We start from the raw sequence: 24,637 nt of genomic DNA, 5'->3' as shown, positions 1-24,637 counted from the left end.
GCCAAGTAGAGATTTTTAAATGGAGATTTTTCTATTTAAATCCCCCAAACTCTGTCAAACTTTGTTCAAAAACTTTGTTGCCTCATGACAATGTTGCAATGGGCAATTTAAAAAGTAGTTTGCAAATTCTAAACAGTGTAATACAAAGTCATTAGTTTTTCATTGAGAAAGGAGTTTAAGGTTTCAAATACTACTATACATTTCTGGAACAATTTATTTGAATTTAGCATTTCCTCTTAGAGGTGACGTTAGACTAAAAAGTGGGGTTGCAACATTTATTTAATCAAAGTTACTCCAACCAATTAATTAACTAAAAGTAGGCCCCAAATTAATATCAGGCAGCAATTTTTTTAAAAATGTAACTATTTTAATACTATAACTGACAAAAAATGAGTTGGCCAGTGCAATATTAATATAACCATTTATTCTTCTCTCACATGCAAAAGGAAATGTGTTATCTAAAATGCTGCCATCAGGAATTTGTAAATCATCTAAAAGCAAGTAAAGTTATTCATATACTGAGTTATTCATATGCGATTAATACCCAAATTTATGCAGCTTTAATCAACAATTAATCAACTGACCAGGTTTTCTTGAAATTCATAGCAGTCCTATTAAAACTTAGCTGTAAAGAATTTCAAGATCCTGTTCTAAATTCATAACTGAATTTTTTTATGTAAACTGTGATATTTTGGTCAAGATAAACTTGTATTTAGCCAAGCATTAATGAATTAAAACCCATTGTACCTACCTGCATATGATTTGGCACAAAACGTTAAGCATATTAAGCCTACTGGTGATCTTGCAGCCTATGTCGAAAACCAACCCAATCTATGGTCAAATTTAGAACAAGATTTTTTTTCCCAGTTAACCTGATTCCTGTGATTAGCATACACAAATAAAGTACTACTCTCTCATTCTCCAAAAACACATTTTAGGGATGGTAAATAAGGTAACTTAAAATATAACCATATAATATTTCATTTGTTGATGGGCGGGACAAGATGCTTACAAGAAAAGTGAAGGGAAAGCAAGAGTCCAAATCCTGTGCTGAGAAGCTTTGTTTCCAGCTGCAATGTTTCCAAGAAACTGGAGGCTACAGCGAAAAGCTGAAGGGGAAAAGAGAGAAACATTTAATTACCCAGTCAAAGCGCCTGTGATGGGACGATGAGCTGCTTGTGTGTAAAATCCTAGTCCCTCAGAGTTTGGTCAAGTTTGCAAACCTCTGTCTGTAACGGAGCCCCTTAAACATGGCTCCGTCAGTCGCTGGCAGATTCCGACAGTGGTTGCTTTCGGAATCGCTTCCAACATAAAAGCTCCTTAACGGAAACACGTCTTCTGGACTCTCTGCGTGACAGTTTCCGGCGAGGAGTGGGTGTCCCTACAGGAGGTCCTGAAACCTCCCCACTGTTTTCGCTGGAAGTGTCTCTGAGCCATCCCTCCAGCTCCCTTTCCCTCAGCTCAGCTCCTCTCCCCCTACTGGTTCCCTCTTCAGCTGCTGAGTCTCTCCCAACCTGTGTGAGCCCTTTCACTTCCCTTCCTTCCGATGGCAGTTCCCTGACATCCACCTCCCCTCCAGGGCCCCCTTCATCCCCTCTCGCCCCCTCCTCTACGGGCGGTGAGGAGGCAAAACCCCGGAATGAACTTCCTTCATCTTCCGATGTCCCGAACACTTCTCTCCACCTGTTGCGGTTCCTGGTCTCGAAGTACTCCTCCTCCTCAGAGTCCATCTCCCCTTCCCCTTCCGATTCCGAGAATCCTTCCAACTCCTCCTCCTCATCGGTGGTCCCAAAGTATTCCCTCCGGAACCTCTCCACAGGCTGAGGTTTCCTTGGGAACCTTTGATGGAACGTTTCTATCAATACCTCGTCATTGATATCTTCTGCCATTACCCAAGTGTTTTCTGACTCCGGTTCTCCTTCCCACGCTACCAAATACTCCACCTGATCCCCCTTCCATCTGGCGTCGAGGATTTCTGCCACATGGCTGCTGCATTCCCTTTCTTCTATGACCGGTCCCCGAGTGGCCATCCCTTCTCGTCCCCCCTCATACGGTGACAGTAACGACCTGTGAAATACTGGGTGCAGTTTCATGTGGTTGGGTAACCGGAGCCTGAAAGCCACTGGGTTGACCTGTTGAATGACCTCAAAGGGACCCAATCTCCTGGGTCTTAATTTCTTACAACCTCCTTTGAACGGCAACCCTTGGGTTGACAGCCACACCCTATCTCCCACCCTTATGGTTTCACCTTCCCTTCGGTTCTTGTCTGCCTGCCTCTTGTATTCTTCCTTCGCCCTTTCTAAGTTGAGTTGGAGCTGACGATGGATTGCTTCCATTTCTTCTACAAAATGCTCGGCTGCCGGGACACCCCATCTCTCCCCTTAGGTCCAGTTTAGTAAAAATCTTTCCCTTCCTGACCCTTGTCAAAATGTCGTCAATCCTGGGCATAGGGAAAGCCACTGGTTCTGACACTGCATTTAAGGCCCTGAAGTCACACACAAGCCTCGGCTTGTTCGTGTTTTTTTTTATCCACAAAAAACACTGGGCTGCCCCCCACCGCCCTGGACTCTCTGATGAACCCTCTCTTCAGGTTCTTGTCAATGAACTCTCTTAGCTCCTGCATCTCTCTGTCTGACATGGCGTACAGCTTGCCTACAGGGAGCTGTGCCCCAGGGAGTAAATTGATTTGACAGTCAAAGGGTCTATGCGGGGGTAGTTGGTCAGCTTCCCTTTCGCTGAAGACGTCGCGGAGATCTGCGTATTGTCGTGGTACCTTCACGTTCTCCGTTACTTCAGTCCCTGCTAGGGTGGCTTGGGCCCCTGCCAAACCCTTTCCCTCTTTGCAGTGTTCTAAGCAATGTGCTGAACCAAAAGAAACCACTCTCTGATGCCAGCCCACCAGCGGATCATGTAACGCTAGCCAGCTCATCCCCAATATAATGGGAGCTCCTCCCAAGGTGGCCACATTAAACGCTATCAGTTCGGTGTGCCTTGCCACCTTCATTATCATTGGGACGGTCTGCAAGCTGACTTCTCCTCCCAACAGCTCCCTGCCATCGATCGTGGTCACCTGCAGGGGGTTGCTTAAAGGGATCGTCTGTATCTGGTGTTCAGCTGCAAACTCTTTGCTCATGAAATTGCAGGAGCTGCCTGAGTCCAACAGCGCCTTTATCTTTAGAGGGTGTCCGTTTGGCAGCTCTAGCGCCACTTCTATCACTAGGGCGGGTTTAGGAGGTTCTGGCGTGGGCACTTTCACTGCTCTTTGGCCTGGCTGCTGTGCCCCGACGGTGGCAGCCAGGCGTTGGCTTTTACTTGCTTCGGTATTTCTTCCTCTCTTCCCTCCACAGCTCCTACCATCCCTTGCCATTCCTTCCTCTGGGGGCAGACTCTGGCAAAGTGACCTGGCTGTTGGCAGAGATAGCATTTCCGGGCGCCTTTTCCCTCCTTCTTTCCCCCCTCACTGGGCTTTGAAACTGCGCGCGCGCGCGCTGTTCCGATTTCCATCGGCTCTGCCGGCGGGAAAGTTGGCTCTGGAATGTCTGGAATGCGGAACTCCTTCCAACGTTCCCCCTTCCCTTCCCGCCTCTCCAATGCTCTCGCCTCCTGGCGCGCTCCTATGGTCAGCGCTGATTTGGTCAGCTGGTCCATAGACTCCGCCCTGGGCGCCCGGGAAAGTTCGTCTTTCACAGCCGAAGAAAGCCCTTCTTCAAAGAGCATTTGAATGGGTTCCGCCGATAGATCCCACCCCAATTTATGGATCAACATGGTGAACTCAGTCCAGTACTCACGGACAGATCGGCTCCCCTGTTTGCAAGCCATTAACTGTCTGCGGACCACTCCCTGTTCAATATCGCTGGAAAACATCAGATCCATGGCGCGAAAGAACTTCATCGTGTCCTTTAGGACGTCACTATTCGCTGCCATCAGGGGTCTAACCCAGTCTCTCGCCCCCTTTTCAAGATGCCCAATCACGAAAGCCACTCGTGATTCCTCGTCAGGGAATTCATCAAACTGCAGATTGAGGGCATATTGCATCTCTGTCCGAAAGCCATGATAGTCTTTGGGCTCCCCCCCAAACTTCTGCACCAATCCTGGTACCTTTCTGACGAGCTGGGTGTCTTTCCCCTTTTTGTCTGCATCCTGAGCCCTCCTCTCCTCAAGCCTCGCCGTCTGCAGCGCTAGCTGGACCTCCAACACCCGGTACCTTTCTTCCAGGCTTGGACCCGCTCCAGCTCCTGCTTCTCCGGTTCCGGCTGGGTTGCTCATGATGCCTTCTCCTGCACAAGCTGCTCACGAAGACTGTCGGAATGCTGTGATGGGACGATGAGCTGCTTGTGTGTAAAATCCTAGTCCCTCAGAGTTTGGTCAAGTTTGCAAACCTCTGTCTGTAACGGAGCCCCTTAAACATGGCTCCGTCAGTCGCTGGCAGATTCCGACAGTGGTTGCTTTCGGAATCGCTTCCAACATAAAAGCTCCTTAACGGAAACACGTCTTCTGGACTCTCTGCGTGACAGTTTCCGGCGAGGAGTGGGTGTCCCTACAGGAGGTCCTGAAACCTCCCCACTGTTTTCGCTGGAAATGTCTCTGAGCCATCCCTCCAGCTCCCTTTCCCTCAGCTCAGCTCCTCTCCCCCTACTGGTTCCCTCTTCAGCTGCTGAGTCTCTCCCAACCTGTGTGAGCCCTTTCACTTCCCTTCCTTCCGATGGCAGTTCCCTGACAGCGCCTTACAACATATCAAAGCTATCCAAAGAAAGCCACAATAATCTAGTCCAGCAGCACATTAGTGTTGCAAAGCTATGCACATGTGGTTGGAACTAATTGCAATTTAAATCTAGGAGACTTACTCTGAGGAAACATGTATAGGATTAACATGTTCACAATCTACAAGCTTGCTACGTATTCACAAATTACTAGATCTACACCATGGGTAGGCAACCTAAGGCCCGGGGGCTGGATCCGGCCCAATCGCTTTCTAAATCCGGCTCGTGGGTGGTCCAGGAATCAGCGTGTTTTTACTTGAGTAGAATGTGTCCTTTTATTTAAAATGCATCTTTGGGTTATTTGTGGGGCATAGGAATTCGTTTAATTCCCCCCCCCCCAAAAAAAATACAGTCTGGCCCCACAAGGTCTGAGGGACAGTGGACCGGCCCCCTGCTGACCCCTGATCACCTATTTAGAAAAATTTCCAGAGTGGTGACTATGTTAGGCTGTTACAGCAAAGTCTTCTGGCACCTGAAAGACTAACAAATTGATCATTTTATAAGCTTTAATGGACTCAGGTCCACCTAATCAGATGCATGGAATGTTATCTGAAGGAGGCACATGGCTATAAAGTTAGAGAGAGAAATACTAGCAGTGATATCACAGGGACATGAAAGAATACAGACTTAATTCTTACAGCATAAATGGGAAAGGTGTGGATTCCCTGCCAGGTGAGCACACCTCTGGGGGGTGAAGGACAAGCAGCATTTGGCAGCCTTGCAGGTGCAAAAGGGCCTTCTCACCGCTGCCTGGTCCCCCTGCTTCTCACCTCTCCCTCCCTTTTTTTGCAGCTCTGCTACAGACAGCCACCCTGATGGCAGGGACGAAAGCCTTCCACATCTGCAGCAGGATGTCGCCACTGCCTCATTCAAATGGCCATGAACCCTCCGTGATGGTGCTGGGAGGCAGCAGTGCAGCTACGGGCAAGAGCAACATCCATCCCGGGTTTGCTGCCAGTCATCTTTACTTTTTCAAACCCATCAAAGAGCCTGAAACACGGGGGCGACTTTTAAATGTATCTCTTACAAGATGGCCTTTTTGAATCTGGTTTCCCATGCTCTCTCTTTTGCCTACTCTTCACTCTCCTCCCTAAAAGAGAAAAAAAACCATCCAAAAGAAAAACAGTGGTGGTACACAATCCACCTTCAAGGCATATGTGACCCAGGCTGTGGGTCTCAACACACTAATTAGACGAATGCTATAGGACGGTGATGGAGAACCTTTTAGAGACTGAGTGCCCAAACTGCAACCCAAAACCCACTTAGCGTATTTTTCGCTCTATAAGACACACTTTTTCCCTCCTAAAAAGTAAGGGGAAATGTGTGTGCATCTTATGGAGCGAATGCAGGCTGCACGGCTATCCCAGAAGCCAGAACACTTCCCCCACCTCCTGCAAAAGCCAGGGATAGCCGCGCTCCCTTTAAAGAGCCATGTGGAGTGTGTGTGTGGCTCTTGGGGGCTTTTCCCCGAAGAGGGAGAAACCTGCAAGCGCCGCACACATGCTCCTCACAGCTCGTGAAAGGGAGCACTGAACAGAGCCTGGGATGCACACAGGCTATGCTCAGCGCTCCCTTTGAATAATGTTAAAGCCCCCAAGGCGCGGCTCAGGAGGAGTCATAAGATGCACACACATTCCCGGTGCTTATGAGCGAAAAATACAGTATTTATCGCAAAGTGCCAACATGGCAATTTCACCTGTATATTTCTCTGTGTGTTTCATATTTCTTCTTTATGACTGCTGTTGTAATAAATAATCCTTCATGAAAGTTATTGCATTACATTCTTCATTAAATTATCTTTCCATAGATATATAATTTTATGGTATAACTCAGTGCTTTTTTTTCTCCATTCAGATCCAAATCCTTCTATTTATTCATTTATTGAATTTGCATACCGCCCTTCATGTGCAAGTCTCAGGGCAGTTCACAGCATAAAAATAGAAGATAAAAAACACAAAATACATAATGAAAACAAGAACAAACCAATAACCCTCCTCCCTTCCAATACTTTTCCCATATGTAAATATCTACATTCACAAGATAAAAGGCTAAACACAAACCACATGACCCAAAAAAGGGTCCCCCGTCTGCCTGCCAAAAATTAAGCACCTGTTTATTGCAAAATGCAACCTGCACAAGCGTGTTTACATGCACCCCTATCAGTCCCACGGGAAGTCGGCTGGCTGAAGTCCTGTTGATCCCCCCTCAGATACTCTTTATAATGGGAAACAACCCTCCAGAGAGGACGCCCATCCCTCACACCCCAGTGTTGCCCACCTTCTTGCTCTTAATTCCCTCACCTACACTTGGCCCCCTTTGAGTCCCCACCAGGCTTCCCTCCTCCTTATTCTGCACACCTTTACTTGGGAGTAAACCCCGCCGACCTTGGCAACGCTTCATTCCCGAGAAAGCGCAGGAGGTTTCTAAGGCCCCCACGCGCAAATTCCCACACCAGATCATCTCCCGTCTTGCGGTTGTTAGTTTTGTTGCACTCAAAAGAAAATTGGTTTCCAGGTGGAAAAATCAAAATTAGAAACAGAACTATTAGAACCCAAAACTAAGATTTTGTCAAAGATGTATAACTTGCTGTTGAAATGGAATACTCAGGATGAAACGGTGAAATCTGTTATGATTAAATGGGCACAAGACGTTGGTCATAACATAATGATGGCTGACTGGGAACAGTTATGGACCACAGGTATGAAGTTTACGGCATGTAATGCTCTAAGAGAGAATATTATGAAAACGATTTACAGGTGGTACATGACCCCAGTCAAGCTTGCAAAAATTTATCATTTGCCCGATAACAAATGTTGGAAATGTAAAGAAACTGAAGGTACATTCTTTCACCTTTGGTGGACGTGCCCAAAGATTAAGGCTTTCTGGGAAATGATATATAATGAATTAAAAAAGGTATTTAAATATACCTTCTTGAAGAAACCAGAGGCCTTTCTCCTGGGCATAGTCGGCCAATCGGTGTTAAAAAAGGATAGAACTTTCTTTATGTATGCCACAACAGCAGCAAGAATACTTATCGCAAAGTATTGGAAGACACAAGAGCTACCCACACTGGAGGAATGGCAGATGAAGCTGATGAACTATATGGAACTGGCAGAAATGACTGGCAGAATCCGAGACCAGGGAGAAGAGTCGGTGGAAGAAGATTGGAAGAAGTTCAACGATTATCTACAGAAATATTGTAAAATTAATGAATGTTAGAACGATGTTGGATAGAAATTAAGTGGTTTCTAGCTGTAATGCTTTAAGGGAATAAGAAAAAGGGGTTGTTAAGAGGTAAAAATCTAATGTTACTATTTTAAGACCAAAGATTAGGATAAACAAAGAGGGTAAGGATTTGCTGAACCAACAAACTGAACTGGAATACAAAAAGGGAGGTATAAGGAGGTCCGGGAAACAAGCTAAAGAAAAATAAGCAATGGAAAATCTGAGTGTTTTTAATCATTTTTATTTTGTATTTTTATTTCATTTTTTATTGTAATATCTTTTAAAAAATCCTAATAAATATCTTATTAAAAAAAAAAGTTTTGTTGCACCTCCCTTTGTCAGGGGAGGCCGCTGCTTCCGTGGCGGAGGCGCCCCCCTCTCCTTACCCTAACCCAGCCCTTCTCTCCTCCTCCCCTACCCCTGGCACGCAAGCTACGGCACTCGGGCTGCAGGCTGTGGACGTGTGCGTGCGCGTGAGCCCTCCTCCTCCTCCCACCTGTGCGCATGCCCACAGAGAGGGCTCTGAGTGCCGTCTCTGGCACGCGTGCCACAGGTTCGCCACCACTGCTATAGGATACTGAAGGCAATCACAAGACTGTCCCCACTGCAACTGGGAGGGAAGAAGAACTTTGCAGAGAGGGGTGAAAAGGGGTTCAAAAATAAATAAAAAATAGAGCTTTGTTACATATATGGTCTTCTATACGGAATAAAGCTGATGCATAAACAACTCCATTTTAAATTTTAGCATGACAAAGGGGGAGGATTAATTGGCACTGCAGAATGAATCCAACTGTTACACTTCAAAACAATCTAACATGCCAGCGTGTCCCTGTGGCACTACAGGCATGCTGCGGAGACAAAGGCTTTAAGAGCATGTAAATGAAACTCCTTTTTCCCATCTATAAAATAAAATAATACTAGACAGCTTCATTTTCTGCATATGCCTAATGATTGTAGATTTCCCTTAATAAATATCTTGTTCAAAATTCAAAACTAGGTTGTGGTACTTTGTTCACTGTAGAGGTACAACATCTGCTTGCTACTGCACTCTGGCTGGAAAGGAACCTGCTAGAAATGCAAAGATTATTTCCCTGGAGTTCTGCAGGGGCAACAACAGGATCAATGTACTTTAACTTTTACCACTATTTTCGTCTGCTTTGCCTCAAGTACTGAAAGTATTTTTCAACCTGTCACATAACAGAAAAGTTACATTTTATAGTGACTCAAAGAAGTAAACAGGAGAGACTATAGAGCAAAAATACAATCTAATGGAGGAAAAATATTACTGCAGGCTGTAGGGTGTAAAATAGCAATATTTCAAAGGGGAAATGTTGGAAGTCACTCACTACTAACTTTATTTTTAGGCAGCTTGGCAAACCACTGCAATTTGCAGTCAGGGAACACAACACCCTAAAATCTCCCTTCCAGAAGACTGAAGCCAGAGTATTTTGCTTTCTTACCATATTGGCCCGAATATAAGCCGCACATGAATATTAGCCACACCTTTAAAATTCAAGGGGGGGGGGAGAAAAAAAGACAATACCCAAATATAAGCCACTCCCTTCAAATTCCACAGGCACTCACACCCATTCCCTTTTATCGTATGTCTGCTTCAGCAGCCATATCGTAAAAGCCAATTTTTGTACGGTAATGTAAATGCATCAAGTATGCTAGTAATGCAAGCTATGTAAATCTATTTTCAGTTAAAGAAAACTATTGATTTTCAATGAAATATTAGTCAAGTTTGTAGCTAGGACTCCAAAAGAAGAAAGCCAGTAAATTTAAATAAGAATAATAAAAGAATTCCAGTCTATAAAAGTCTAAACATTAGCATACAGGACACTCTGGGAAAGACTTACAAGTTCTCAATTTCTTCAGTTGTTTACAGGCTGGCTTATAAACATACTATTACATATTAAAATATAGTTAAACAGATATTACTAAAAGGCAGCCCATTGCAAATGGAAGCGTCCTTTGCCAGGCCCTGGAAATAGCAAAGGAGTATCCGCTAGAACGGGACGGAGCCAGCTGGCAACCAAAGTTGCGAGAAGGGCCTGGGAACATTGCTCCTTTGGAACACACAGAAAGAAAACTTGAAGTAAGGTCACTTGGGGTTAGGCACAAAGCAACCTCTGACTTTTACTTTCTTAACTTTGTAAAACTGATTTTTCTTCAAATCTCAAAGATTTAAGAAAAACTGTTTAAATTAGCATAATGTTGCCTATCTTTATACAAAAGGGGACATGGAACCAACACTGTACATAGCACTCATGTAAGAGAATCAAAACAACTCTGTCTCAAGAAGCTTACAATTTAAATGTCAGTGCTAGGAGAAGTGATAAGAAGAAAGAGAAAGGCAAAGGTAACAGGAGACCTATGTGAGCAAATGCTTCTACATACAGAAACCACAACATACATACATACATACATACATACACACACACACACACCTGCAGGAATTTACAACAATTATCGTAACTATAAGAAATCAAAATTATATGAGATAGATCTTAAATGCTGACAGCCTATTACTGCATTATGATAACCTATTAGTACATTATATTGAGTGCTTTGAAACAAAAGGGAGTGGGAAGAGATAAGAGATACAAGTATGAACAAAAACTTGAATGACATGTCTGCATCAAGTTCCATTGCAGAAATTAGTAAATTTTGCCTTTAGACTTTTCCCACTTATGCCCTCTCTAAAGTTATGCTTACTTTTAGCAAAATTAAGTCATCCAGAGTCTCTTGAGCCAAAAGTCCACAGCACATCATTTAACTGCTATGTCGGTTCTATCCTTAACCAACAACTATCAGTTCTCAAGTCTTAAAGTTCTGTTTATTCTTCTTTGCTCAACTGTATTTTGTTCCCAATCATATTTTAGCCTGCATTTTTTTTTCTTTTAACACCCCCTTACCCCCCCCAAAAAAACTAGGCAATTCCACATACTTAAAAATAGCTTAAAGGTAAAGGGACCCCTGACCATTAGGTCCAGTCGTGGACGACTCTAGGGTTGTGGCGCTCATCTCGCTTTACTGGCCGAGGGAGCCAGCGTACAGCTTCCGGGTCATATGGCCAGCCTGACTAAGCCGCTTCTGGCGAACCAGAGCAGCGCATTGAAACGCCGTTTACCTTCCCGCCGGAGCGGGACCTATTTATCCACTTGTACTTTGACGTGCTTTCGAACTGCTAGGTGGGCAGGAGCAGGGACCGAGCAACAGGAGCTCACCCTGTCGCAGGGATTCGAACCACTGACCTACTGATCAGCAAGTCCTAGTCTCTGTGGTTCAACCCACAGCGCCACCCGTGTCCCTTACAAAATAGCTTACAACTTCACAAAAATCAAATCATTATGTGGATGGATCAACTCCAAAATTCTAACTGAAGTTAAATATCACCAAAACATAACCATCGTGCTTTTAAAATTTGAAAGGTATGATGATTCTATTATTCTGTGATATAAATTAAGATTCATCTCAAATGGAAGACTGATGTTAAGAATCTATATTTACTACTAGGAGTTCAGATGCTTGGCTAATGAGTCAAAAGCATCTTGAAATAGTGCAACAGTAAGATCATTTTTACTCTTGACTTATAAAACAAGCATAGAAAGACAAATGTTCCAAACGCCAAAAAAAGTCACAGCTTTGCACTCCAGCTTTTTTTTGGGGGGGGGGGGAGAAGCAGGATGGGAATAAATCCTCCAGTTCACATTATGTAGCTAGAGAGACACTGATTTTAACTGAAGACTGAATGGATTTAAAGACCCATGTGTGCTTGGCCAGTTTAGACATCAAGAAACTGGCCGAGTTGTGGCTCTGGGGACATCTCTGGGCAAAGGTCACAATCTTGTCTAACCAGTTGTCAAAGAATGTGTTATAGCCCCCTCTAGCGGCAAATCCCTCCAGTTAAACCAAGCTGTGAGCACCAATCCTTGTTTTTAAAATCAATTATAAAGCAGGTGATATACATCCAATTTTTGAAGCAAATGGGTGCTGAAGCTTAATCCCTTAATCTTACCTCCCTGCAAACTTACCCTGGGACTGATTCATACATGATCCTGACACTTAAATGACTCCTTTTTCTCCCCAGCTGAGCTCCAATACAAGTGGGAAAGGAAACGTCCGGCTCTCTGGCCCCCTTTCAACCTTTAAGTCAGACCCCTTTCCGTCACCACAACATCACCCCCTGCCCCCCCCACTCCCTGCTTGTGTCCCGCGTGAACTCTCACTCCCAGCTCTCCCCCTCATGGGCCCACCCTCTACCTACACAAACTCCCGCTCAGGCTCTCACCTGAGAGGAACTGAAATTGACAATCCCTAGTTGCATTGCCCCGCAAACTCCCATAAGAGGCTGACATTCTGTTTCAGTCCTTTTGAACAAAAATATATATAAATGGAATCAGTGTGTGATAACAGAAGCCGATTTCAATTCCCCCAGACCTGAAGAAAATAAATAAAAAGCAAGGCATTGTTTCTAAATTTAAACTCTTGAACTAGATACCATGGCAGGCAATTCCTTACTTTGTTGCAGGACATCCATAGAAATAAGCAATTGTTCCTTGCACCTAGCAGTTTGAAAGCACATCAAAGTGCAAGTAGATAAATAGGTACCACTCCGGCAGGAAGGTAAACGGCGTTTCCGTCCGCTGCTCTGGTTCGCCAGAAGCGGCTTAGTCCTGCTGGCCACATGACCTGGAAGCTGTATGCCAGCTCCCTCGGCCAATAAAGCGAGATGAGAGCCGCAACCCCAGAGTCGGCCACGACTGGACCTAATGGTCAGGGGTCCATTTACCTTTACCTTTAAGAAGAGTTCATCTCTATCCTTACAGAATGTGTAGCCTGGGACTCAGTGAGCATTCCTTCTAATACTTCCCTTTCTAATATCCAAGGACACAAAGTGATGCAGCAACACACCACAGGGAATAAGATGTCATGGCAGACTCTTCCATACGAGCTGCTCCTAATAAAACCTACCTAAAACTGAGCCATTTCTAGAGGAAGTTTTCAATTCCCCAAAGCAAAACACAGGGCAAGCATGTTCAGGTTTGTCTTACCAAGGTAATACATATTTACGTTGCCAGCAATCCAACTGTTAGCAGCAGACAATAGCTGTGTGTGACTTGGTCTTTGAGTAGCAGAGGCATTTTGGCCCATGCAGATACAGCGTTAACAAGAATTATATATACCTCAAGACAGTTTAATACAGTATATTCCCAGCCCTTATGTGTCACAACCTAACTTCAGGTTTTCTAAGGGTATTTCCAGTTTTGTGGCACCTTAAAATCTAACAAATTTATTGTGGCAGAAGCTTTGTTGAACTAGAGTCCACTTGCATGCAATGAAATGGACTCCAGACAATGAAAGTTTATGCTAAAATATTTTTTTGTTAATCTTTAAGGTGCCAGAAGGCTATTTCTTATTTCTGGATGATCCATTGGGACAGATCTTCTTGGCCATCTAGTTTGCTTCCACCTCACCACAAAGAAAGAATACAAAAACAAAACTTGCTTGGGATAGCTAGTCTAGGGTAATCTAGGTAGAACAATATGTGTACTTGATCTGTATGGTCACTGTAACTTAGTTTTAGAACACCAGAATAGAGGTTACCAACGAGGCACCTGCAGAAGGCTTCCCTGGCACCCACAGGGTCTTCTCCCCTCACTCTGATGAAACTGGGCTTGAAAGGAGGATTCTACTGTAGCCAATACAAAGAACAGGTGGTGGTATATGCTTGGTGACCACAAGAGTTTCTCCAGATTGCTAATGTGCCCAGAAAGGTTGGCGACCATGGCAATAGATCATTTTACACACAATTTAAAGGCCTTACTGTTCTGTATTTGCTGAAACGTAGAACATGCCCCCGTTTAATTGCCAGTGAAGTATGAAGAATAGTAACTTCAGCTTTCCACTTTGCTTCCAAGAGGAGAATAATTTTCTCTATATTCCTTTCTTAGAAAATTACCAAAGAAGGATATGTACCCTGATCAAGGAGTCTGCAGCTTAAGATTCACAAATGCTAGGTCATAGTGGATCTTGGGCTTAAAGGATTTTTAGCACAATATGCTACAATTTAGGACACCAATTTATATCAGGCTACGTGGCCATCTGAACAGTAAAATGATTATTGATTGGCCACAAGTTCATCTTACATCAAAATTCGATTGAATTCAGCCACAAACCACTTAAAAGTTAAGGCTAGGTTTTATCTGAATTGCACAAAAAGAAGGCCAATGCCTATTATAGATCCTAAATATCTAAGAGCAATCATATAGAGCAGACGGCTGGCAGGCTTGCAACCTGGGAGGGATGTGCATACAAAACCAGGTAATAACTGGTAATAACTGGTTCTTCCACATAGGAAGTAAACACATGACCTCTAAATTCTGCATGATGACAGTGGACCTTTTTAAAAGGCTGCAATTCTACAAGTCATGGCAGCCGCATGACCTACATATTCCCATGGGAGAACATGGCACACAGAGAAATCACACTTGTTGGTATAAGCAGGGACGAGCAACCTTTGACCCTCCATATGTTGCTGGGGTCCAACTTCCATCAGCCCAGCCATGGTGGGAGCCTTAGGCCATTAACATCTAGAGGTTAAGCTACCCCTGGGTCTACAACAAATGATGGGAAGACCACCAGACGATGTCACTTCCTGTGAGAGCTGTTGCCCAGAGGAAAACCCTCCAGGACCTTCAGAGCGCTGAACACTAAGATTGCCCACCAGCTTTGGGCTGGAAAGCAGACACTGTAAAGTAAAAAAAAAAAAAAAAGGCTGCAGCTGTAGCAGGAAAGGTGGTAGCCCTGAACACAAATTTTAAAAAATTAGCCGGCTGTCTACACATGAAATAAACAGATCCTTTAGTCAAATTGTGATCTACATTTCCATTCTATTATGCCTTAGGAACTGCTGGAGAGGGAGCCCCATCAGAGCCTTTCACCCTTGGCAAAGGCAAGAAGTTATTTAGGGACCTGGGAAGACTATGTGTCCTCTGGAATTTGAATCAGCAGTCAGCCTTGGAAGCAGTCTTTCACAGGCTAGATGGTTTCCTCTATTTGAAGGAGAAAAGCTTCTTTTCAGTCCATCCCTGATTTCTAATTTACAGTTGATTTTACTCTTCAGGTTTAAATGATTCCCCCCCCCCCCACTCTACAATGATTTAAGCAAGGTAATACAAAAGGTTTTTTCTGTGAATGAAACTGTAGGCAAAGAATAAAATAGTATTTTCAAGTTGTTAGAGAGATTCCATAATTTAATGATAAACTTTAATTTTGGATTTTTAATGGACCTGCACACTTGTATGCCATGCTTTTCTGAGCTGTGCAACAACGCTAAATGGCACCAGCCTTCTTACGAAGTTGGATAACTTGTGAGAGGGCCAATTTAAGGCAGAATATATTGCCAGCCCAAGCCCACAGTTTGGAGATGACAGCAGCCCCTGAGAATACAAAAACTGGAGAGGGTGTAGGACACCTAGTGTTAAATGCAAGTTTTAAAACATGCAAATGGTGGTAAGGGGTGTGCTGATAATTATCAGGGTTGCAGCAGGCATGTGGGAGGTTAACTCTTTTCTCTCCAGCTGAGCTACTAAGACAAATTTGTCCTCTGAAGGTTGTTTCTGCATTCTCTGATACTTTTTGGATTTAAAACCTGCAAGTTAAATGTAAATCTGCATTTAAGGTCACATATGATATGGCCCTTTGTTTTTAAAGGCCTCTGTTTACAGGGACCGAAGGCAGTTTTATTCATTCTGTGGTCTAAAAACCAATGCAGAAATTTCCTTACCTCTGTTCGTTTTTAGTGCCCCAGGGCCTGCAAGTATAATTACATTGAGGAACTGAGGGACTAAATTGTAGTTAATAAATTAAACATTATTGACTGCTTGAAGTTCCTTTAGGCTTCACCAGTCCCTGATGCATTAGAACAACAGTTAATCTTTCTGTTAAAGAACAAGTGTTCTCATTTCAGATACCTCATAGCAAACACAATCCTGGGATTAGCCCTTCATTTAAGCATATAATCAGGCAACAGTATCCCTTCAAAGAGCAATTGCATAAAATCAGCAGAAAATGAATGGTCTGAGTCTTAACCTGAACTTCAACCACACTTGGTAACCGAGAAAAAGAGTGAACAGGGCTGACCGGCCACCCACTATGAGTTATTCATAGTGTCCAGCTGCTGTATTACATGACCATATGACCTGCCAGTTCACAGGATGTAACAGATGTTGCACACTTAGATTTATAGAGATGTCTGGATGGACCAGCTGCTTCATTTAATTTCAAAGAATGTCAGTCTTCTGTGAAAATGAGGGATCCTAGCTTTGCTTATCAAACTCCAAGATTGCATCGCTGGAGTTGGGTACTCTACATTTTAAAAGACAGGCTGTTTTGTTGACACAAATAGGCCCAGAACTCCACTTCCATGACAGGATAGCAAGCAACAGGAAGGAAGGCGGAGGAGGAGTTCGTAGTCAATCATCACTGAGCCATTTATTGTTTACTCTGGTGTAAGGAGTCAACTCCTAGGGGCCGTGGGGTATTTGCCCCCCCCAAAAAAAATATTTGTGGGTGCTGCCCCCCAGCTGATGGGCATGGCCATTCAAAGAGTGTATGTGGGACAGGGCAGACCTGGCTACCACCCCAAAAAATTATTCAAGTTGGCACCCCTGCTCCCGCCTCTCAGGCAGGGATGTCTCACATCATCTGCTACCTGAACGCTCTTTTCTCCTTGTTTATTTTGTTTCTCAGCTGGAGGTGCCAGGGATTGAACCTGGACTTTCTGTGTGGACAGCATGTGTTCTCCCACTGAGCTAGCGTATCTTTATTGCTTCTTTTATTTCTTATACTGCATTTTATGGTATTGCACTCTGAACAGAAGAAAGCACAATTGAGAATTTTAGAACAGGGTTCCCAATCTTTTTGAGCCCAGGACCACATTTGGAAATCAAAGAAACTGTTGTGAGCACCATATCATACTAATTTTTCAGAAGGAAAACTGGTGATTTATCACCTTCTCTGTCCAAATAAAAACAGGCACTCCTGACCAAATAAGCAAACCTGCAAAGCTTGTTTAAGTCAAATTTAAAAATTGGGAGGGCCAGGGGACCACCTGAGGTGCCAGGATGTCTATGGGTGCCACAGTGCAGACCCCAGCAAGCCGGACCAAAAAACTACCAGCCTGCGGGATATGTATCTTATTACTATGGGGTCCTTTTGCTAAGTTTATGAATTTCATGCTCTGGGAGCATTGCAGGGCCCTCACATGGTCTTCCCAAAGGCCAGTAAGCAAGAGTTCAGAAAGCTCTTTCCACTTATTTATTTTAGCATAAGTGAAATCAGCTGAAAGCTGCAAATTACCTATATCGACATCAAAAGACACATCAAGCCATTTCCGTGGGAACCACGTGCACCTGCCATGAGTCGTTTGTGCAAAAGCCTGCTTTTGCTTTCAGGTCTTCTTGCTGTTGTTGGTTCATTTGCTTACAAGACAACCAAGTTTTTAGGACCCCATGAGCCCTAAAGATCACTTTCAACTCTCATATTTAAAAAATTGTCAATTTAATAATTGTTCCAAGAGCAAATTCATCCAATAACATCCCAGGAACAAAAAGATTAAATGTCTCACTTCAAAGCATGAAGTTGCATAGCATAAAGTATGACAGAACAAATATTGCCCACAGTAGAAGTGACAGTTTATTTTACAGCAGATATTTATAGTGTTGATAGTTAAAAGGCCACGAAGATTGCTTTTTGCTTGTTTGGTTGGCTGGTCAACAGATTGCAAGGCATGAAACTCACACACACCATCAATAAGTCAAATAAAAACTTGTGCATGTGTTTACATAAAATTTTGATGAGTGTAATGTATTTGTCATATGCCTGCAATTATTTTGAGAAAGTAATACAGTGCTATAAATATTATTCTGACAATGTAATTACAGCTTCTGCTTCAACCACAGTAGCAAAATACTGGCCTCAATTCCCTGTCCTGGAAGTGCAGAAAGACAAAGCGAAGATGTAAATAAGTAGCTTTTAAGCTATTTTTCTTATGTAATTAAAGAAAAGTCAGCACAGATTAGCATCATAGTCATTACTGCTATTACTTATTTGTCACTTCAAACCAAAATATCTAAGTGATTCCCTTAAAACAACAACTATACAAAATACAGTAAAATATAATTACAGCTGCAAAACACAAGCACAACTATGTAACTAAATAAACATTGTGTGGAGATAAAATACAGTCTAGTCTTAGTCTGGGAAGATCTGTTCAATAAGTGTCCAAGAATATACCAATTTGGTGTTTGTCTAAAATATTAAGGTACAGAAAGGGGACTACACAACTACGTGTTCAGTGGTGAGTAACAAACAACTGGCCCACTGATGCGCATGGTATTTTTTTAATTAAAAAAACCCCACAGCAGACCAGAGCAGACAGTCAGGTATATTATATTATATTATATTATATTATATTATATTATATTGTATTGTATTATATTATATTATATTATATTATATTATATTATATTATATTATATGATAATCAGGTATATCTCAGATAATCAGGTTCTGAGCTGTTTGGGGCTCCGTATGCCAATACCATAACCTTAAACTTAGCTGAGTAGCTTACTGGCAACCAGAGCAAAAGTTTAACAATGGTGTAGCTTGCTGGTGTTAAGTCATTGCACAGAGCAACCTAACATCCACCAAGTGCAGCTTCCAGATTAATCTCTAGGGCAGCCCTACATATAGCACATTAGTCTAGCCTTGAGGTTACCAGGGCAGAAAGCTCCATGGCCAGATTATCTCAGTCCAGGAAAGGCAGCTGGCACACAAGGCAAAGCTGGTTAAAGAAATTCCTAGCCACTGAGGATGCTAGGCTTTCCAATGACGATGGATCAACCCCATCCAGAGATGGTACTTGACCCAAGTTTCCAGATGCTTACCAACAGGGTTTGAGTCTTTTGGGGATTCAGCTTCAGTTTATTAGCCCTCACCCAGCCCATTACTGCATCCAGGCACTGGTTCAGAACTTTTACACATATACAGTACGTAACCAATCACACACACAAGCACACCTAACAAGCTATAATTAGCTATGAGGGGCAAGGGTTGAGATGGATGTCATCTAGTAAAGGTAAAGGTACCCCTGCCCGTACGGGCCAGTCTTGACAGACTCTAGGGTTGTGCTCATCTCTCTCTAGAGGCCGGGAGCCAGCGCTGTCCGAAGACACTTCCGGGTCTCTTGGCCAGCGTGACAAGCTGCATCTGGCGAGCCAGCGCAGCACACGGAACGCCGTTTACCTTCCCGCTAGTAAGCGGTCCCTATTTATCTACTTGCACCCGGGGGTGCTTTCGAACTGCTAGGTTGGCAGGCGCTGGGACTGAGCAACGGGAGCACACCCCGCCGCGGGGATTCGAACCACCGACCTTTCGATCGGCAAGTCCTAGGCGCTGAGGCTTTTACCCACAGCGCCACCCGGGTCCCTCGTATGTCATCTACTGGATGTCTATTTCAGGATGCAATGGCAGAGACAAAATAGCCCTTTTTTGCCCCTCATTGAAACATAGTAGGCATTATTGTGTACTCTTAAGGTGTGCTGGGTCACCTTTGCAATGGGTTTTGTGCCAAGAGCGCTGTAGCCATTGTCCATCTTGCTTCATAACTCATAGCTCCCTAGAGCACCAAGGTGTGTTTCAAGCTCCACAACAGTGGAGAGGGCACTCAGGAGAGAAAGTGTGGATAGCCCTACACATTTCACTGTTACAGGGGAAGACAAGGGCCTCAGTACCATTGCCAGTTCTCCCCATTAGATTCCATAAGTCTCTGGGATGGACCATCTGAATAGGTCCTGAACCCCTGCATGGGGAGATAATCACCATGAGACCAAACCTCACCAGGAAGTGGTCCAGCTTGATTGAATCCCATCTATTGTCGGACCACACAACGCAGGCTAAATCTGTCCTGCCCTGTGGGTTGGGCCACTGATGAGCTGTGATAGCTCCAAAGCTGTCATGGAAGAGGCCTTGGAATAGACACCAAAGTCCTAGGTTCCGCCAATACCACTTCCACCAGCTTGGCCAGCAATGCAGTCTTAGAGGCATATGTAATAGATTTGTAGAGTTGGAAGGGTCATCTAGTCCAACCCCCTGCAATATAGCAATCACAGCTAAATAATCCCTGACAGGTGGTCATCCAACCTCAGTTTAAAAACCTCCAAAGAAGGAGAGTCCACCACCTTCCGAGGGAGGCCCTTCTATTGAAGGGTGGTCAGTACACCTTAGGATCCCAAATGCAAAGGTTTCTGGGTGTGTGGAATAGAATATTCACTCTGCTGTGAATATTACAGTCTAACTATATTGTGAAACTTGCAAAAGGAAATCCCAATTTCAAAATAAAAATTAAGAGAATTAAAAGAGTAATAGTTAATTGCAAAAAAATTAAATTTATCATGGGGGATTTTCTCACAATACATTTATTAGTACAGTGGTACCTCGGGTTACATACGCTTCATATTACATACGCTTCAGGTTACAGACTCCGCTAACCCAGAAATAGTACCTTGGGTTAAGAACTTTGCTTCAGGATGAGAACAGAAATCGTGCTCCGGCGGCGCAGTGGCAGCAGGAGGTCCCATTAGCTAAAGTGGTGCTTCAGGTTAAGAACAGTTAGGCCACTAGGGGCGCATCGGAAGATGGCTGACAATAACATCTCTCCTACCCACACGAGGTAATTAAGAGGCTGTGATGGGAGTAAACAGCCTCCCGTCCCCCCCAAGGGTGTGGGGGGGACTGCCCTTGCCTGCTGTACCCTATACCACCCCCGAATTTGAGGGGGTGGGGGCACGAGGCAGAAAGCCCTTGTGCGGATCTCAGCGCTCCTGGACACTGTCTCTAGCTGCAGCAACTTCAAAAGAAACAATTAGGAGGAAGCTAATGCACATATTTCAAGGAAGAAGGGGGAGTAAAGACTGCTAACTGAAGAGATCTCTGATAAACAAGACGGGTCGGAGGAACAGGAATAAATCATGAGAAGACACACCAAGGCTCGGTATGTTCGGCAACAGGACTGGATGGGGGGGGGGACTTTCTTTTCTTTATGTGATTAACCAAGAATCCCCCCCCCCCCAAGTCAGAAATGCCGTTTAAATGACTTAAGCTGTGGATTTGAGACTGTGTGGAGATAATTTCCTAACCAAAGCATGTTTTAAGAAGATCGTGGAAAGCATAAGAGCTTTGGAATGACGCAGCAAAAAATAGCGTCGCCATATTGGCAAGTTCTGTCGAAAGACTTATGTCTAAGAGGAGGAACAGATCTGTTTTCATATTGTGGGTGAGACTCCTCAGAGGGACAAAAGAAGGCGGCAGATTTGCGAGACTAATGATGGAAAGAGTGCTGTTATTTATGAAAGTGATGATATAGGGAAACCATCTTGATATGATGATTGGATGAACGGAAAATTCACACAGAATTATAATTGGTGTTTACCTGCTTAGGGAGATTATCAGAAGAGATCATAAAGAAAATAAGAAAAATATACGAACAAGATGAGATGTGGAAACAGCAAGATAGGACTGGATAGAATTATGAATATTATTTGGACAGATTTGTGGATATTAACACAGCAGCAAGAAGATGATCGGAATTCCCCTTCGGAACTTGAAATATGGGTCCCCTCAACAAAAATTTAAAATTCGGCTTTGTAATTCAGAATTTATGTGATGTGATTTGATTTGATTTGATTTGATTTGTCGGTTAATAAAAATTATTTTAAAAAAAAAGAACAGTTTCAGGTTAAGAACGGACCTCCGGAACGAATTAAGTACTTAACCCAAGGTACCACTGTATTAGAAAAGGGATTTTCCTCAGGAATACAGCAGAGTACAAAATGATTATATTCCCCTTTCATACTTGCTATAAACTGATTAATTACCAGCTTCTTCCTCAGCTGATGCAATTTTCTTTTTTTAAAAAAACCTGCCTAATGGATGTAATGATACAGTTTGCATCACATACAGTTTGGTTTTAAATTGTACAGAATGATAATACAATTCACAAAGTCAACAATACTCCTAACTCAATCCATTAACTGAATAAATATTCTAGAACAATATTAAAAAATGTGATTTAAACTTCTTTATATATAATTGCATATTGGTCGTATGCAAATTGGTCATAATATAGAAGCTGTTAATTAAACAGCTTCTAAATTATGATTGCTAGATCTAAGTAAACATGAAAGCAGGAACAGTAAACAAAATGGGTTAAAACTTTTAGAGCAGGGACTTGGCTATTCCCTTATATAAAAATGCCTTGCTCTCATGGCAAATTGCAAATTGCAGTTTGACCTAACCAGATATTAGACAGCAGTTATTTAAGTCACAGCGCTTTGCGCGGTATTTCCTTTTCTGCTGCTTTATTCATTAATACATCGTTAAAAATAAACTCCTCCCCACAAGTCAGCCGCAGTGGTAAAAGCATCTGCCAGGCACATAAGGCATACCACTTCAGTGTGTGTATTACCGATTCCAAACTGTTGGGACACTCTGGACTTTCCTACCCACATTATGAACACCACAATAAAAACTTAAAATAGATGTTACTGGATGAGAGAGAAACACATAGCCATCAAGATAATTAACTTAAAAGATCTTACTGTATTCTTTCCCAACAGAGACTCCATTTCCTCAGGGTCTTGCGAAAGAATAATGGTAAACAACAATTGATGAACTCCTTTTACCAGTCCACAACAGAAAGTGTCCTTTCATATTGTATCACAGTGTGGCATGCTGGCTTGACAGACACGGACAGAAAGTCTGTACGGAGGGTGGTGGATACAGCACATGATATCATGGGCTGTCCCTTGAGTCTGCTAGATGACATTGCAAGGAATCGTTGCCTTAGAAAAATTATCAGGGATGACTCACACCCCGGCCAGCACCTCTTTAATCTTCTACCCTCGGGCAGGAGATATAGAAGTATAATCAGCCGTACCAACAGGCTAAAAAATAGCTTCTATCCGTGGGCTGTTAGGCTGTTGAACGGAAAATAACATAGCGCAATTGACTTGCGAAGTGGTGCGTTGTTCGATAAGCACAGAGAGTGTAATGAGATTAAGTGTTTGGGGGGGAGGCTTGTTTAATTTCATTGTACACAAATTGTACAATGACAATAAAGGTATTATTATTCCTGGTTAGAAGAAATGCAGGTCCCAAATTATGCCACTTAAATATAGGTAGAGTACATTCAGACATGCTTGAATTACAGGTGAAACTCGAAAAATTAGAGTATCGTGGAAAAGTTCATTTAAGTGCTGGTGATGGCCTATAAAGCCCTAAAGCACTTAAGTAAAACAGGGTGCTTTCTTCTGTATGAACCTGATAACTAAGATACAAAGCCTTTTCTGTGTCAACATCCAGGTTGTGTCCTCTCCAGAGAATTGGCTTGGCACCTAATCTTGTCTTTTCACATCAAGTTAAACCTTGTTTTGATTACATGAACTCTTGGTGAGAAATAGTTTGGAATTATTCTATCTTCACCTATCATTTAATTCCATTGCTGTTTTATCTGTTTACTCAGGTTTCATATTTCATTAATGAATGCTGATGTGCACCTCCTTGAACAGGGTAAAATGATCATTTAATATAATAAATATGGCAACAACAACAAAATCAGTTTCTCCAACTTTGAGGGACCTTGACAGTTGATGTCTTCCCTTAACTCCATCCTTTTGACTGGGATTGAACTTGGGGTTGCCTGCATGCAGAACACATTATCTAACACTGAGCTATACCACTCAGTTTCAAGCTTGCAAAATTAAAGAACACCTGCTCTCAAAGAAAAGTCTTTTGATTTTAGTCTGTTGGTATAGAGACCTGTAACAGTATCCATCATCAGCACATCTGGCACTAATAAGTGCCACAACATGCTAATCTGGAGGTCAGCCGGCACTCCCAGAGCATGATCTCATTGTACAGAGTTGCTGAGGACCGCAACTAGCAGTCCCACAGCATTTGGAGTGAGTGCAACAGCACCCCAAGGCCTTACACTGCCATGGCGGCAATTAGCTAGCAAGATGTTCTGGCTTTATAACAGAATAAAGAAATAACTCTCTCTCTCATAAAGAGCATACGGCTCCAGAGTGAAGGAAGTAAAAGTATCATCTAGTCTGCCTTAATATTACCTGCAATAATGTGTCCAGTTCTGGGTACCACAATTTAAAGACATTGGCAAACTGGAATGTGTGCAGAGGAGGGCAACCAAGATAATCAAAGGTCTGGTAACCAAGCCTTGAGGGAGTCGGTATAGTTAGCCCGGAAAAGAGGCTACTGAGAGGAGATACAATAGCCATCTTCAGATATCTTAAGGGCTGTCACATGAAAGATGGAGCAAGCTTGTTTTCTCCTGCTCCAAAGGGTAGGACGCAAACCAATGGCTTCAAGTTACAGTGGTACCTCGGGTTACATACGCTTCAGGTTACAGACGCTTCAGGTTACAGACTCTGCTAACCCAGAAATAGTACCTCGGGTTAAGAACTTTGCTTCAGGATGAGAACAGAAATCGTGCTCTGGCGGTGCGGCAGCAGGAGGAGGCCCCATTAGCTAAAGTGGTGCTTCGGGTTAAGAACAGTTTCAGGTTAAGA

The 24,637-nt window shown here is 43.3% G+C and overlaps 1 protein-coding gene across 1 annotated transcript in view; it reads right to left on the bottom strand.

Annotated features, from left to right (window-relative positions):
* Window positions 1-24,637, bottom strand: part of ATXN10 (ataxin 10) — a 72,691-nt gene that overhangs the window by 42,195 nt on the left and 5,859 nt on the right. The window contains exon 4 of the mRNA XM_081005581.1: window positions 1,013-1,109. Coding sequence (XP_080861707.1) covers window positions 1,013-1,109 — 97 coding nt within the window. The remainder of the gene's footprint in view (window positions 1-1,012; window positions 1,110-24,637) is intronic.

Source organism: Podarcis pityusensis (assembly GCF_964106645.2).
Source record: "Podarcis pityusensis genome assembly, chromosome: 5".
Taxonomy (NCBI): domain Eukaryota; kingdom Metazoa; phylum Chordata; class Lepidosauria; order Squamata; family Lacertidae; genus Podarcis; species Podarcis pityusensis.
The sequence above is the reverse complement of the archived record's forward strand: the minus strand, read 5'-3'. Positions and strand labels throughout refer to the sequence as shown.